The 13,181-nt window shown below is 46.1% G+C and overlaps 1 protein-coding gene across 3 annotated transcripts in view; it reads right to left on the bottom strand.

The window, feature by feature from the left end:
* KIF14 (kinesin family member 14) overlaps nt 1–13,181 on the bottom strand; it is a 40,490-nt gene that overhangs the window by 19,150 nt on the left and 8,159 nt on the right. For all 3 annotated transcript variants that reach the window (XM_081491995.1, XM_081491993.1, XM_081491994.1), the window contains 11 exons: nt 12,297–12,395; nt 11,273–11,325; nt 9,992–10,022; nt 9,455–9,562; nt 8,261–8,377; nt 7,295–7,410; nt 5,607–5,779; nt 4,691–4,838; nt 4,330–4,393; nt 2,794–2,978; nt 663–765 (listed from right to left, as the gene is read on the bottom strand). In XM_081491995.1, the coding sequence (XP_081348121.1) occupies nt 663–765; nt 2,794–2,978; nt 4,330–4,393; nt 4,691–4,838; nt 5,607–5,779; nt 7,295–7,410; nt 8,261–8,377; nt 9,455–9,562; nt 9,992–10,022; nt 11,273–11,325; nt 12,297–12,395 (1,197 nt within the window). The remainder of the gene's footprint in view (nt 1–662; nt 766–2,793; nt 2,979–4,329; nt 4,394–4,690; nt 4,839–5,606; nt 5,780–7,294; nt 7,411–8,260; nt 8,378–9,454; nt 9,563–9,991; nt 10,023–11,272; nt 11,326–12,296; nt 12,396–13,181) is intronic.

Below are 13,181 nucleotides of genomic sequence, written 5' to 3'. Positions count from 1 at the left end.
AAGCTGAATCTTCTTCGGAGACCACGCGTCCGACATCACTCACCGAAAGCTATCGCAGCGTCCACGTGCCAAGAACTGGGGCAGACAGGCTGCCTACGTGCCTGTCATTAGCCCCATTCTAGGAATGAGGAAACTAATAGAGCACAGAGCTTAACAGCCATGGCGCTCAGCACTGGTTGAGCTCACTGTCTACAGACACTACATGAAGAACCGGGCAGAAACTAATTCTTCCAGCAGCCCTCTCTGAACCCTCCCTGAGAGACAGATACACACACACCAACGGACCACAGGCCTCGCTTTGCCTGCAGCAGAGTATTTACGCCTGTTCCCCCAATGTCACCACTAAGGTGCCTGCGGAGGCTGACACAGTCACCTGAGCTTAATCCCTTTTCAAAGGTCAAACGGCAGCTGGCAGGGCCAGGGCTCTGACTGAAGCCCAGCTCTGCCGGGGACATGTCATGGTGCTGCTTGTGGGCAGCTCCCGGGGGCTGGTCTCTGCACAAAGGCAGGCGATTTGTGAAACACCAGGAAAGAGAATGTGAGAGCCCGAGTGTCCTTCACCTCGCTCTCTGCTGATCTCACAGAGAGAACCGGGCTCAGCAAAACTGAATCCTCTGCCCAAAATGAAACAGTTTCTCGTGTCTCAGCAGCAGCCAACTTACATGATGTAACACCGTGGGCTCTGAAATCAGTTTTCCATTTACGTATGTCTTCGCTTCCCCAGCCGGGACGATACTCACGGTCCCATTGGAATTGGTGATGGTGCTGTGAAGACAGGGTGCCCATGGTTACAGAGATGGACGGACTGACAAAGAAGAAAAGGCAGTACACATGATGCTCCTTGGGATGTTCCTTCAGTGCTAAGGCTCCTATCGGTTTATGACAATAGTAACGTAGAAGAATCCCCTTATTTTCCTTCAATTAGATTTTGAAGTTTTCGTGAAAACAGCCTGGTTTCTCTAACAATTCTATCCAGCAGTGGTGGGAAAATTTTTCATTGTATGTATTATGATTAAAACTACTTAAAAAAATACTAACCCCTCTCCTCCCAAAATGAAAAAAGAATACAGAAACGTTAAAGGAAAATACATAAAAATTCCTACAAGCACTGACCCATGTACTAAAACCAAGGGCCCGGTGAGTGGGAGACTTCCTGGCCCCCTGCTGGACCCTTCCCTCTTCGGGGGCATGTTCTGTACTTTTGCCACAAGTGTAAATAATACTGGGCTTATTTGTTACAGAAAACAGTTAATTAATAGAAGACCAAGAGGAACTGAAGATCAAGGAGCCGAACCGCGCCAGGTACAAAGACACCGTGGAGCTCAGATAACTAAGACCAGGCGATACTGGTGGGAAAGCTCACTGATGGCTTTAGAGATGTTTGAGTGAACACATTAAAAAAAACAAACTACATCTTATTTAAGATATGGTACTGGTAGAATTGGTTATTCACGGGGAAAATAAATGAATTTAGATCCCTACTTCACACCAAACAGAAAATTCCAGACTACTTAAGGACTTAAATGTGAAAGCAAAATTTGAAAACATCTAAAAGATAATTTAGGAGATTATCTATAACCTCAATACAGAAAGGGTTTTAACAAGACACAGAAACTGGCAACCATAAAGGAAAAGACTCACTTGTGTGATACACTAAGAACTTTGATCCATCAAAAGGCACCGTAAGAGAGAGAAAAGACGAGACTTCTGCTAGAAATGAGCTATTTACAACGCATGAAACTCACAAAAGCCTGCCAACCAGAACGTAGAAAGATCTGCTACAAATTATGAAGGAAAAAACAATTCAGTTGAAAAATGGACAAAAGACATGAACAAGTTACAAACAAGTTACAAAAGAGCAAGCAAAAATGGCCAAAATATGTGAAGATTACTAGTCAAGGAAATGCAAACGAACGCCCAACGAGACGCCAGTTCGCGTCCACCCGACAGTGCTAAGTGTTGGCAAGGATCTGAGGGTCACAGGAACTCTCAGTGCCAGCTGCAGCAGAGCTGACACACCTTCTGGAAAGCAATCTGAAACCACCTCATAAAAGTGAATTTGCACATATCCTGCAGGCTGCTCTCTCCCCTCCTAGACACACTTAGGGCTGCTTCCCAAACTTGGGAATTATCATGACATGGTAAGTACAAAGTCGCCATGCTCATACGGCACGCAGGGCAAACAGAAGGGCCCAGGCGCCAGGCCGCCCCAAGGGCCCTGTGTCGCCTGTTGACCTTACTCCAGGGACACTCTACCCATTTGTACCAGGAAACGTGTCACAGCAGTGCTGTGGGAGTGAAATGTGAGAAACCACCAAACGTCTACCGACAAAATAGACAGGTAAGTCCATACCATGTGACACTCTGCAGCCGGGAAAACGCAAGCGCATCAACAGAGGTGAATCATGAAAACACACTATGGAGCTGAACAGCTCACATAAACCATCAGCCCAACAGCACACACAGCACCGCTCCACTCACAGGAACAAAAGCTTAAATTCATCATCCAACCAAAGATCCTGCCAGAAATGATGGATACAAGTTTCACGCCTAAGATTATAACTCCAAGAAATAATCCCTCGGCCACATCACATGCACAAAACAAAAACACAGCAACACTCCTCATACATTACGTCTCACAGGAGAGAAGCTGACCTGCCGTCCTCACAAAATGCCCCGACCGTCTGCTTTCCTGGCTAACAGACGCCCTCTGAGAGTTAACCAGGGCCTCAGCGTGAATGCAGATGCGTGTGAAGGGATCTGCAAGGTGGGCAGGATCTGGAGGAACGTTACCAGTGGTCGTCGGCGATCAGCACCCCTGACAACTGAATGTCGTGGCTGGAGCTCGGTCTGTACTTTCCCACTGTGGTTGTCCCCTCTTTTATCATGTATAACAGGATCTCCGACAGCTGAGGGTCTTCGTTGAGATTGACCAGGTTTGGCAGATGGTTGTCCATTTGAAAGGTGATTCCTGCTTTCTAGTACAAGTCAGAGAAAGAGTTAACCGTGATCAGGAGCATGAACCTGTTAAATCCACCTAAAATGAAAGGTCTGCGTTAAACGTGAAAGTCACAGGACATGTAACTCGGTTATTAATGGTCTCTTAGACCTTCTCCTTGTGACAGCCCCGTAAGTGTGACCAGCATACTTCTTAGAAGCCTCCCAGAGTGACGCTGACCCTGTGTCCCTCACCACCGAGTCTCCATGCACCCGTCCTCACCCGCAGCCGTCCACAGCGGGTCAGGTCCTGCTACCGCATCTCTGCGGCCACCACCGGGTCCCCTCACCTTGACAATAACCTCCTGATCTCACGATGCAGGGCACACCCTTCAGAAACCTGCACACCATTTCCCCCTTCCCTCTCTACACACACCTCAGGAAAACCCTCTTGAGCCTGTCAGCTTCCCTCCTTTCCAGCCCCTGCACCCAGCCCCCCACCAGCCAGCCCACCCCACCGCCTGCCCCGAGTTCTCGTCACCTCCTCCCGTAACCCCAGCCATGGCTCCGAGATGGGTCTCTTTCCCGGCCTTAGTCTTCCCTCCCTTGAATCCTCTCTCACACCCTCACCAGGAGAACCATCCACACACAGGCTGCTCGTCCCTCTCCTTCCACTTAAAACTCGCCGTGGCCCCGCCCACCGGTCCTCACTGCGACGCGGCCCAGCTGTGCCTCTCTCTCCAGTCTGACCTGTCCCTGCAGCCACGCATCTATTCCTAATTCTCAGGGATCAGGCTGCATCACGCCTCTGTGCTTCTAAACATGGTGTTTCTTTGCTTAGACGTTTTGACTTTGGTAGCCAACAAGCTCCTGCTCATCGTACAAGATTTTGCTTAGCTATCCCTTTCTGTTCAAAGTCCTCCCAGTGACCGCCCTTATCACAGAGAATTACTCCCTCCTGTGTCCAGCTCCTCTGCCATAGCATTAGGGTAACTCACATGCCACAGCCAGTGTCCACCATCGTGTACCTAACAGATGGCAGCGTGCATGGTTTAACCCGTCCGATCACACGACACTTCAGTAAACCTCCCTGTGGGTCACACATTCTCTGGGTTCACCTTGGCTTCCCCAAGCCTGGCACAGCATAAACATTTAATATTTGTTGAACCAACATGAAGAGAACTAGACAGTTTGTTTGTATTTTAAGTTTCCAACCAGCTCATAGGCTCTAAGCCATCACAATCTCAATCTTAAAGCTCCTCACGAGGATTCCCTCTAAGATTTTGCTCTGTACAGTCAGTATACAATGAGCATTTGAGAAATTACATCTGCATATTTACTGGTATATCTCTTTACAAATTTTCAAATCAGTTAACAGAGCTGAAATGATACCTGTAACTCCTTTGTTACTTGAAGTTTTCTTTTTTCAGCTTCTTCAAGCTTTTCTTTCCACATTCTTTTCAAAGAAAAACAAAAGAGTTTAAAAGTGTTAAAAATATCCAGATACATAACGATTAAGACTCAAGAGGTAATCAACAAAAATTAGAAAACCCCTTTAGGAGTATTTCAAACATCATGGTCTGGGATGAGCTGCTCCACTCATACGGGAGGAGTGAACACAGACTCAGGCGCCTCCTCAGCCTCCCCACCTCCCTGTCCACGACAACCCCCAGCCCAGGGAGCCCCCACCCCACCCCCCAGCCCAGGGAGCCCCGGCAGCACAGGGTCTGACTACCTGGCACCCGAAGCCCACCTCTGCATGTCTGCCATGTCTCTCTCCTGTTGATGCAGCTTCATTCTCAACGATGCTATTTCTTGCCGGCAGAGTCTATATCGTTCAGGGTCAATGTTCTGACTGCTTCTTTGGGCAGCTTTTAACTTTTCAATTTCTGCTTTTAATTCTAAACATTTGTAAAAAGAGACCTGATTAATAACATCTGATACACAGTCTACTAGATATGAACGTCCAATCTTCTATTTGAAGTCTTAAGAACTACTAAGCGAAATTTTACTTTAATTACTTACAAATCCCTACCTAGCTTTAACCTGAAAAACCACTCCTGTGTTAATGAACTCCCTCCCTCTTAGCAGGATGGCCACGAAATGTACTGTCCAACGCAGGGCCCCTCTGAGAGGGACCGGGATCGTCTGGGACGATCACGTGGGATGAGACGACAGGTGTGAACCAGTCCTGCCCCAGCACATCGTACCCATAAAGACTGGGGACAGAGAGATCAAAGGTTTTCCAAGCTGGAATTCAGAAGACTTATGTTTAATGGAAATGGTCCCACTGGTGGAAGAGAGGGGATGCAAATGGGGAAAGACTGAGCGGGAGCCAGCCCGCACCGGAGGGCTCCAGGCACCACGGAGCCCTGCGGGCCGAGTCCGCCCCGAGCCGCCTGCCGAGGGAGGGACAGAGGGAGGAGGGCTGGGTGAGGGGGCAGAGCTGAGCCAGGGCGGGTCACGGCTCCCACAGAGCCCCGCCGGCCCCGCCGCATCTCCGGTCCTCCTCCCTGCTCCCGGCAGCGTGGGATGGCGATGAGGAGCTGCTGTAGCCAGCGTGACAGGAAAACCCTCAACTCTCTTAAACCGCTTATTTTCATGGCTGAAGTGAGTATTTGAGACGAAACTCGCGCCCAGCGATCTTCAAGCCTCAGGAGGGCGCCCACCTCTGATGAGCCTGGCGCTCAGGTCCTCGTTGACCCTGGCGACGGTGACGATCCTGCGGGCCTGGGCGGCGTACCTCAGCGTGCTCAGCGTCTCCTCCGCGCTGCTGCCCGCCGGGCTGACCGTGGCGATCATGGCGGTCTTTGAGTTTCCACTCAGACTTTCCTTCAGCAGCCTGGGCGGAAAATGGCCACGTCAGACTTCGCCTCTGCAACGACCCAGTGACAGTTTCCGGGCAGTACGGAGCACACTCACGGAGAGTGCAACACGGAGTTCTACTCCTCACTCAAGTACCACGTAGAATTTGTTTGGTACTTGCAGCTCTTTTTAGGTCTCTGAGCACTTTATTCCCTCTCACGCTTTGCGAATTGTTTTGTGAAACGATAGTCTGTGCAGAGATTTTAAAATGTGAAATTTAGTGAATTTAGTGAAATTCCTGTCCCTGCACTAGACTGTGAGCTGCCTCAGGAGGGACCACGTCTGGTCATCTTTGGGTTTCTGGAGCCACCATGATGGTTCAAAGCACCTGCTTGGAAGTGCAGAAAATGATGGATGAACATTATAAACACAAATTTTGTTCTCTGTTACTAATATATGCAAAAGCCTTATTTGAGAGGGAAAAACAGCTTATCTTTACGAGTGCAGAATGAATCAGTCTCAACTTTCAGAAGTTATTCTTAATTTTCAAGAGGCGTTAAAGAAAATCAGACTGTTTTCTGACAGGTTTTGAGGTGGCGATTACAATATAATATAGTATAAAGATATACTGCTGTCAAGGAGAGATATGTCCTTCTTAGAACTGAATACTAAATCTATACAGATGTAATCTGAATGTAACATATTTGAAGTTACATACGCACTCATTAATGAAAATACTTTTTGAACCAGCCAGTGTGTACTAAGCTTCAATTTACACACACAGTGGTGTGTCTGCTGACACCACAGATGCTCACACATCAGGCACTAATAATAGTAAATACAGTAATAGAGGCTGACACTGACACAGCACACACCACGTGTTAGGAGCTTCTGTGTGTGTCTGCGCTCAGTCACTCAGCCGTGTCTGACTCTTTGCAACCCCATGAATGGACTGCAGTAGCCCACCAGGTTCCTCAGTCCACGTGATTTTCCGGCAAGAATACTAGAATGGGTTGCCATTTCCTTATCTAGGGGATCGTCTCACTCCAGGATCGAAGCTGTGTGTCTCCTATGTCTCCTGACTGGCAGGTGGGCTCTTTACCACCACCCTACCTGGGAAGCCTCCAAGAGTTTCTACATCCATCATTCACCCTCCCATCCCAGGTGGCTCAGTGGTAAAGAATCTGCTGGCCAACGCAGGAGACTCTGGTTCAGTCCCAGAGTCAGGAAGATCCCCTGGAGGAGTAAATGGCGACCCACTCCAATATTCTTTTCTGAGAATCCCATGGACAGTGGAGCCTGGCGGGCTACAGTCCAGGGGCTGCAAAGAGTCAGACACGACTGAGCACACATACATACACAACCCTAAAAGCTAGGTCTTGACATACACCCGCTGTTACAGATGAGGAAACAGGCGGGAGGACTATCAAGGTCAAGTCCAGGCAGCCTGGCTCTCGAATCCATGCAAGAGTTACATGAAGTTGGTCTATGTCCCTTGCCCACACTACTCACTGTATCTTGTACAGTTCTTTACTCTTCAAGAGCTACTTGCCATGTGAGGACAGACTCGCGGTAAGGAATGAACACACTCCGCCCACCAGCCTGCTCAGATAGTGCAGAGATGACCTTGCCCAGAGTCAGCAGCGACTTGTTAATGCTCACGCCTTCCTGGGGACAAGATCAAACATTTTAATCAAACGTAACTGCTCCAGAATAAATTTGTTTCACAAAATACATTTCTTGCCTAATTGCTCCTTGGAAGAAAAGCTATGACCAACCTAGACATCATATTAAAAAGCAGCGACATTACTTTGCCGACAAAGGCCCACCTAGTCAAAGCTGGGGTTTTTCCAGTGGTCATGTATGGATGTGAGAGTTGGACTATAAAGAAAGCTGAGCGCAGAAGAATTGATGCTTTTGAACTGTGTTGTTGGAGAAGACTCTCGAGAGTCTTCTTGGACTGCAAGGAGATCCAAGTCCATCCTAGAGCAAATCAGTCCTGAATATTCATTGGAAGGACTGATCCTGAAGCTAAAGCTCCAATACTTTGGCCAGCTAATGTGAAGAACTGACTCATTGGAAAAGACCCTGATGCTGGGAAAGATTGAAGGCAGGAGGAGAAGGGGATGACAGAGGATGAGATGGTTGGATGGCATCACCAACTTGATGGACATGGGTTTGAGTAAGCTCCGGGAGTTGGTAAAGGACAGGGAAGCCGGGAATGCTGCAGTCCATGGGGTCACAAAGAGTCAGACATGACTGCGCTACTGAACTGAACTGGTAATTACTCAGTAAATACTTTCTTTCAGAATCTACCAACTTCCTTTGGATTCAAAGTCTACTAACTGTTTCTGAAAAGCAATCATAACCAAGAACTATGGGTCCCTTTTTGAGCTTCAGACCACAGTCTATGAAGTGCAGGTTCAGAGAGGGGTTTTTTGGTTAAGTATGTTGAGCTTGTAATCTCCTAAAAACAAAGCACAGGACTGAGCTCCCCAGCACGAGGGGGGCACTTTACCTTCAGACGCTCCCCACTGGTCCCAGTCACGGAACACCGCTCACTGCCAGCCAGGTCCACGAGGTTTACGCGGCTCCGAATTCTGTGGTCCAGCTCCTCCCCCTCCACAAATTCTGTCTGGAGCAAAAGGGCATTAGAATAATACATCATAAGTTCTTTCATGACTTGTCATCACCATAAGTCTGCAAAACAGAAAGTAACACAGGATTACAGACACAGGGGATACAGAAACTCTGCTTCCTTGAATCTGTGACAGTTTATCAGAGCACACCGGGCAGTGCCTGGACTATGCCAGAAGAAAAGAAAGAACTTCAGAGGCTAAAAACCTGTAACACCCAGTTACATGAAGGAAACAACGATAAATAGAGAAACCGCTTAATTTGTGCAAGTGTTGTTTACCTCAGCACTGAAGTAGCAAAATGTTTAAAAGCAACATAAATGTGCAACAGCAGAGAAAAACCTGAGGACTTTTAGTAGTCAAAGGAATACTATGTAGCTATGAAAAACAGTATTTTGCAAATCATTTTAACGGCATCAAATTGTTACAGATTTTGTAAATTTGTGATGTGTGATTGTGAAACAATTGAAAGATTATATACCAAACTGTTGAGGGGGTTTATCTGAGCGGTGGTGGAACCGATACCAAACTGCTGGGGTTTATCTGAGCAGTGGAACCTATGGCTAAACTTATTTTGGCTGTGCCAGGTCTTCACCTTGGCTCATGGGCTTCTCAAGTTGCAGCATGAAGGCTCTAGAGCGAGAAGGCTCAGTGGGTTCGGTGCGCTGGGTCTTAGCTGCAGTATATGGAATCAAACCCGGCCCCCTGCATTGGGAACGCAGAGTCTTATCCACTGGACCACCAAGGAAGTCCCTGCATTATTTAAAACCTTTACTTTCTGACATGTTTTTTCAAATACAAGTATGTATTACTGATAATATATTACTATATATTGATATGATAATATCAATATCATAAGTTAATAATCATGTTACTGATTTGTAAAACAGTGAGAAAAACATACTCCCTATATGCCAAAAGTCACTCAGAATTACTACATGTATGTCCTAAAACCCAATTATGTTACATACTTATGTGACCATGCCCTTACCTTTGATTTAAAGGAGAAGATAAGGACAACATGAAACTTGAATACTGTGAGCATCTTTCCCAGGAAAGTCCTCAGCGACACGTACCTTGGCCTGGGTCATCACCAGGGTGAGCACGGAGTGAGAGCGTGAGCTCTTGTCGTTCATGCCGGTGGCGGCCGTGGCCTTCTGCTTGTTGCCCAGCTGCAGCCAGACCTGGGGAGGAGGGCAGGCCAGAGCTCAGACGGTGCCGACTGGGGCGAAGTAAACAACAGTGAAGCAAGCACATACACACACACCAATAATCAGTTTGCAAAATAAAATTATCAATACATATTTATTTAATCATTTGTATTACCATTTTCAAGTTGTGGGGGTTTTTTTGTCTCAGAAACTTGAATCACAAGATAATACCTTGAAAAGGTTATTTCTACAACTCTAAACTGACATGATAATCAATTTAAATTTTTAGTTTAGAAGAGTAATTTTTATTAAAATTTATACAAACAAAATCAGTTGATTATAAATTAACAAGATTAACCTTTTATTTATGAGAACAGCAAGTAAGGGGAAATATTCTCATGAGTATTTATGACTCTGATCTTTCTATCTAGTGGAGAGAAGACAAAATACAATCAACCTTACCTGGATATCAGAATAAGAACTGACAACATTCCTATTTTAAAAAAGCAAAAAGACAAAATCCATTTTACTGATGATCAGTCACACTTCTGCTCTTATAAAACAACCACCTTTCAATTACGTAATTATTCCATGGATATCACAATGGAATAGATATTATTATATTGATTCTGACAGAGTCTTTTATTTTCTCCATTCTAAAAGGTAGGAAATAAAATATAATGCTTTAATTTTACCTAATTTTTAAAAATATGATTTTTCTTAATATAATGAAGAACCTTAGCATTTGAACATTGGAACTTCCAAGTCTAAGTCATGAGACCAAAAGATATACTTTAACCCGTATGTTGGTATAGGTACCCATAGACACACATAGGGTGTGGTTGGATAAAGCTGTATATACAAGTACAGGTTCACATGGATGTGGGTTTGCGGGTGTCATGGGTCTCAGCACAATTCCAGATTTACTAAATGGAGTTAAATCTTTTCTCACCACTTTTCTGTCCCCTTAAAAAAGCATTTGGAAGGGCTCAGGGCCGGGGCAATGGGATGATCCAGAAGGATGGGATGGGGAGGGAGGTGGGTGGGGGGTCCAGGAAGGGGAACACATGTAAACCCATGGCTGATTCATGTCAATGTATGGCAAAAACTATTACAATATTGTAAAGTAATTAGCCCCCAACTAAAATAAATAAATTTATATATAAAAAAAAAAAAAGCATTTGGAGCTGAAAGCCAAACAAATGACTCTCAGTATATTCCTAACTCTAAGCATTGAACCCGGGGCCTTCTCCCCTCCTAGGCCTAAAGGGACAGATAAAACCAGTGGCTCAAGAAGGAAGGCTGAACTTTGTGGGTAAGAGGGGAAAAGGGAGAGAAGTCAGATGAAAGTCAGGTAACTCCCCTTCGGTGTGATCAGTCTTCTATGAGAGCCTTCACAGGCGCAGTGAGAGAGAAACACGAGAAGCAGCTAACTCTCCACTTGGAAAGACGAGGGCCGTCTAACCACCGGGGAGCACCAAGGCCAGAAGAGTGAGCGGTGACGCAGCGCCGCCAGGCTGGGAGCGCTTTGAGGACACGCACGCCCCGCCCACCCACGCGCACTCAGGCCCCACCCACTCGCGTGCCCGCCGTGCTCACGTGGACGGGCCCCGCCCACCCGCCGCACTCACGTGGACGGCCCCAGCCACCCGCCCGCCCCCACTCACGTGGACGGCCCCGCCCACCCGGCCACACTCACGTGCACGGGCCCCGCCCACCCGCCCACGCACCCACCGCACTCACGTGGACAGGCCCTCGACGTACGGGCCCGAGGCCGGGTGCTCCCGCACTCGCAGCTGTGGGCAAACACAAGCCACGTCAGCACAATGCAAATATTCTATATAAAATGGACTTCCAATCATCTTTTTCTTTCTTTATTTTGAGTCTACAGTAAAAAGACTTGTCTCCACTTTGCCCAGAAATAAACAGAAAGGTTCTCACAGAAACACACCTGCAAGGCACCAGGAAACGGCCTCAGGATCACAGACCAGTCACATTCGCAGTGTCTGACAGTATATTTACTAGGGCATCAAATGTCTTAACAGGTTTGTTATTCTGAAGTCCTGCCATAGCTACTGTTCATGTGCTTTTAAGTAGCTTTCTACAATACATTCAATTAATTTCAGTTAACGTCTTTTTCAGTTTTACATTATACATTTTACACTTTATGAGCAGAAATTTCAAAACACATAGAATCTTAGAAGGAAATGCCAAGTTTTGCTTAAGTCTCTAGATGCTACCAAAAGCAAATTGCCTGACTTTGAGCAAGTGACCTCTTGAGATTGTAGCTTCTCAATCTCCATGGTTCTTTTCAAAACTAAAAATCTTTTCATTATAATAGCAGTTTTTTAAAAAGTTTCACAGAAAATATTATCTATAAGACATCAGCTTGCTAAATAATCCAGTGAAATACATATTCTTCAAAAACAAGGCAGTTTTTTTAAACTTCTACTTTTTTTTTGGCTTCACAGACTTTTAGGCATTTTATATTTGACATGTGTGATCCAATTAAATCTTGGAATATTTCATCTTTAATATTGACACAATACTTGCTTAAGTAAAATGAGATTACCGTTAATAACTCTTTTAATGTCCACTAACAATAATGGTCAGCTTATTCAGTAAGCGGCAACGCAGTTAGACTGCATGTCGAAGCATCTGCTATCATATAAGAGCACTGCAATAATGAAGCCATGTATCATCCTGAGAACTAACAGCATTCTATGCATCAATAAAAACAAATTAAAAATAAGTTTTTAAATCTTACCGTTTGCTTTCTGTGCCCATTTTCACCTTTACAAATGAGAAGGTCATGAATTCTTTCATTGTAGACTTCAAAGAAGCTCATCTCAAGGTGGTAGCTGACCTAGCAGAAACAGCCAACAGTTTATCTGAAAGTCCTTGGATTTCTTACACATCAGATCTCATAAGGCTCTAGGATCCCCATATAAGGGCTTCCCAGGTGGCTCAGTGGTAAAGAACCCACCTGCCAAGGCAGGAGACAAGAGACCCGGGTTTGATCCCTGGGTGGGGAAGAGCCCCTGGAGGAGGAAAACGGCAACCCCACTCCAGTATTCTTGCCTGGAGAATCCCACGGACAGAGGAGCCTGGTAGGCTACAGTCCATGGGGTCACGAAGAGTTGGACACGACTGAGCGACTTAGCAGGCAGCACGCACTCACACCTCTCCATAGAAAGAACTCTTACAATTCAACAGCAGAAAGACAAGCAATCAATTAAAAACCAGGCAAAGGAATGAACAGGCATTTCTCCAAAGCAGATGCACAGTCAGTCAAAAAGCACAAGAAAAGGTGCCCAACACCGCAGGTCAGCAGGGAAAAGCAGGCCAGAGCCACGGTCAGAAACCACTTCACACCCACGAGGACGGCTGCAATCACGGAAGCTGCAAACAGCGAAGCTGGTGAGAGTTGGAATCGGGACCTCCAGGGCTGCCGGTGGGAATGTAAAATGGTCCAGGTGTCACGGAAAACGCTGGCAGTTCCTCAAAAGGTTCAGCATAGATTTACTATATAACCCAGCAATTTCACATCTACCCAAAAGAATTACAAATAAATTCAAATAAAAATTACTCAAATAAAAATTGTACACCAATATTCATAGCAGCACTAGATAGTGGGTTGGCCAAAAAGTTC

Source organism: Giraffa tippelskirchi, chromosome 5 (assembly GCF_054371585.1).
Source record: "Giraffa tippelskirchi isolate mGirTip1 chromosome 5, T2T-mGirTip1v1.2.pri, whole genome shotgun sequence".
NCBI lineage: Eukaryota > Metazoa > Chordata > Mammalia > Artiodactyla > Giraffidae > Giraffa > Giraffa tippelskirchi.
This window is presented reverse-complemented; position numbering and strand designations above follow the sequence as displayed.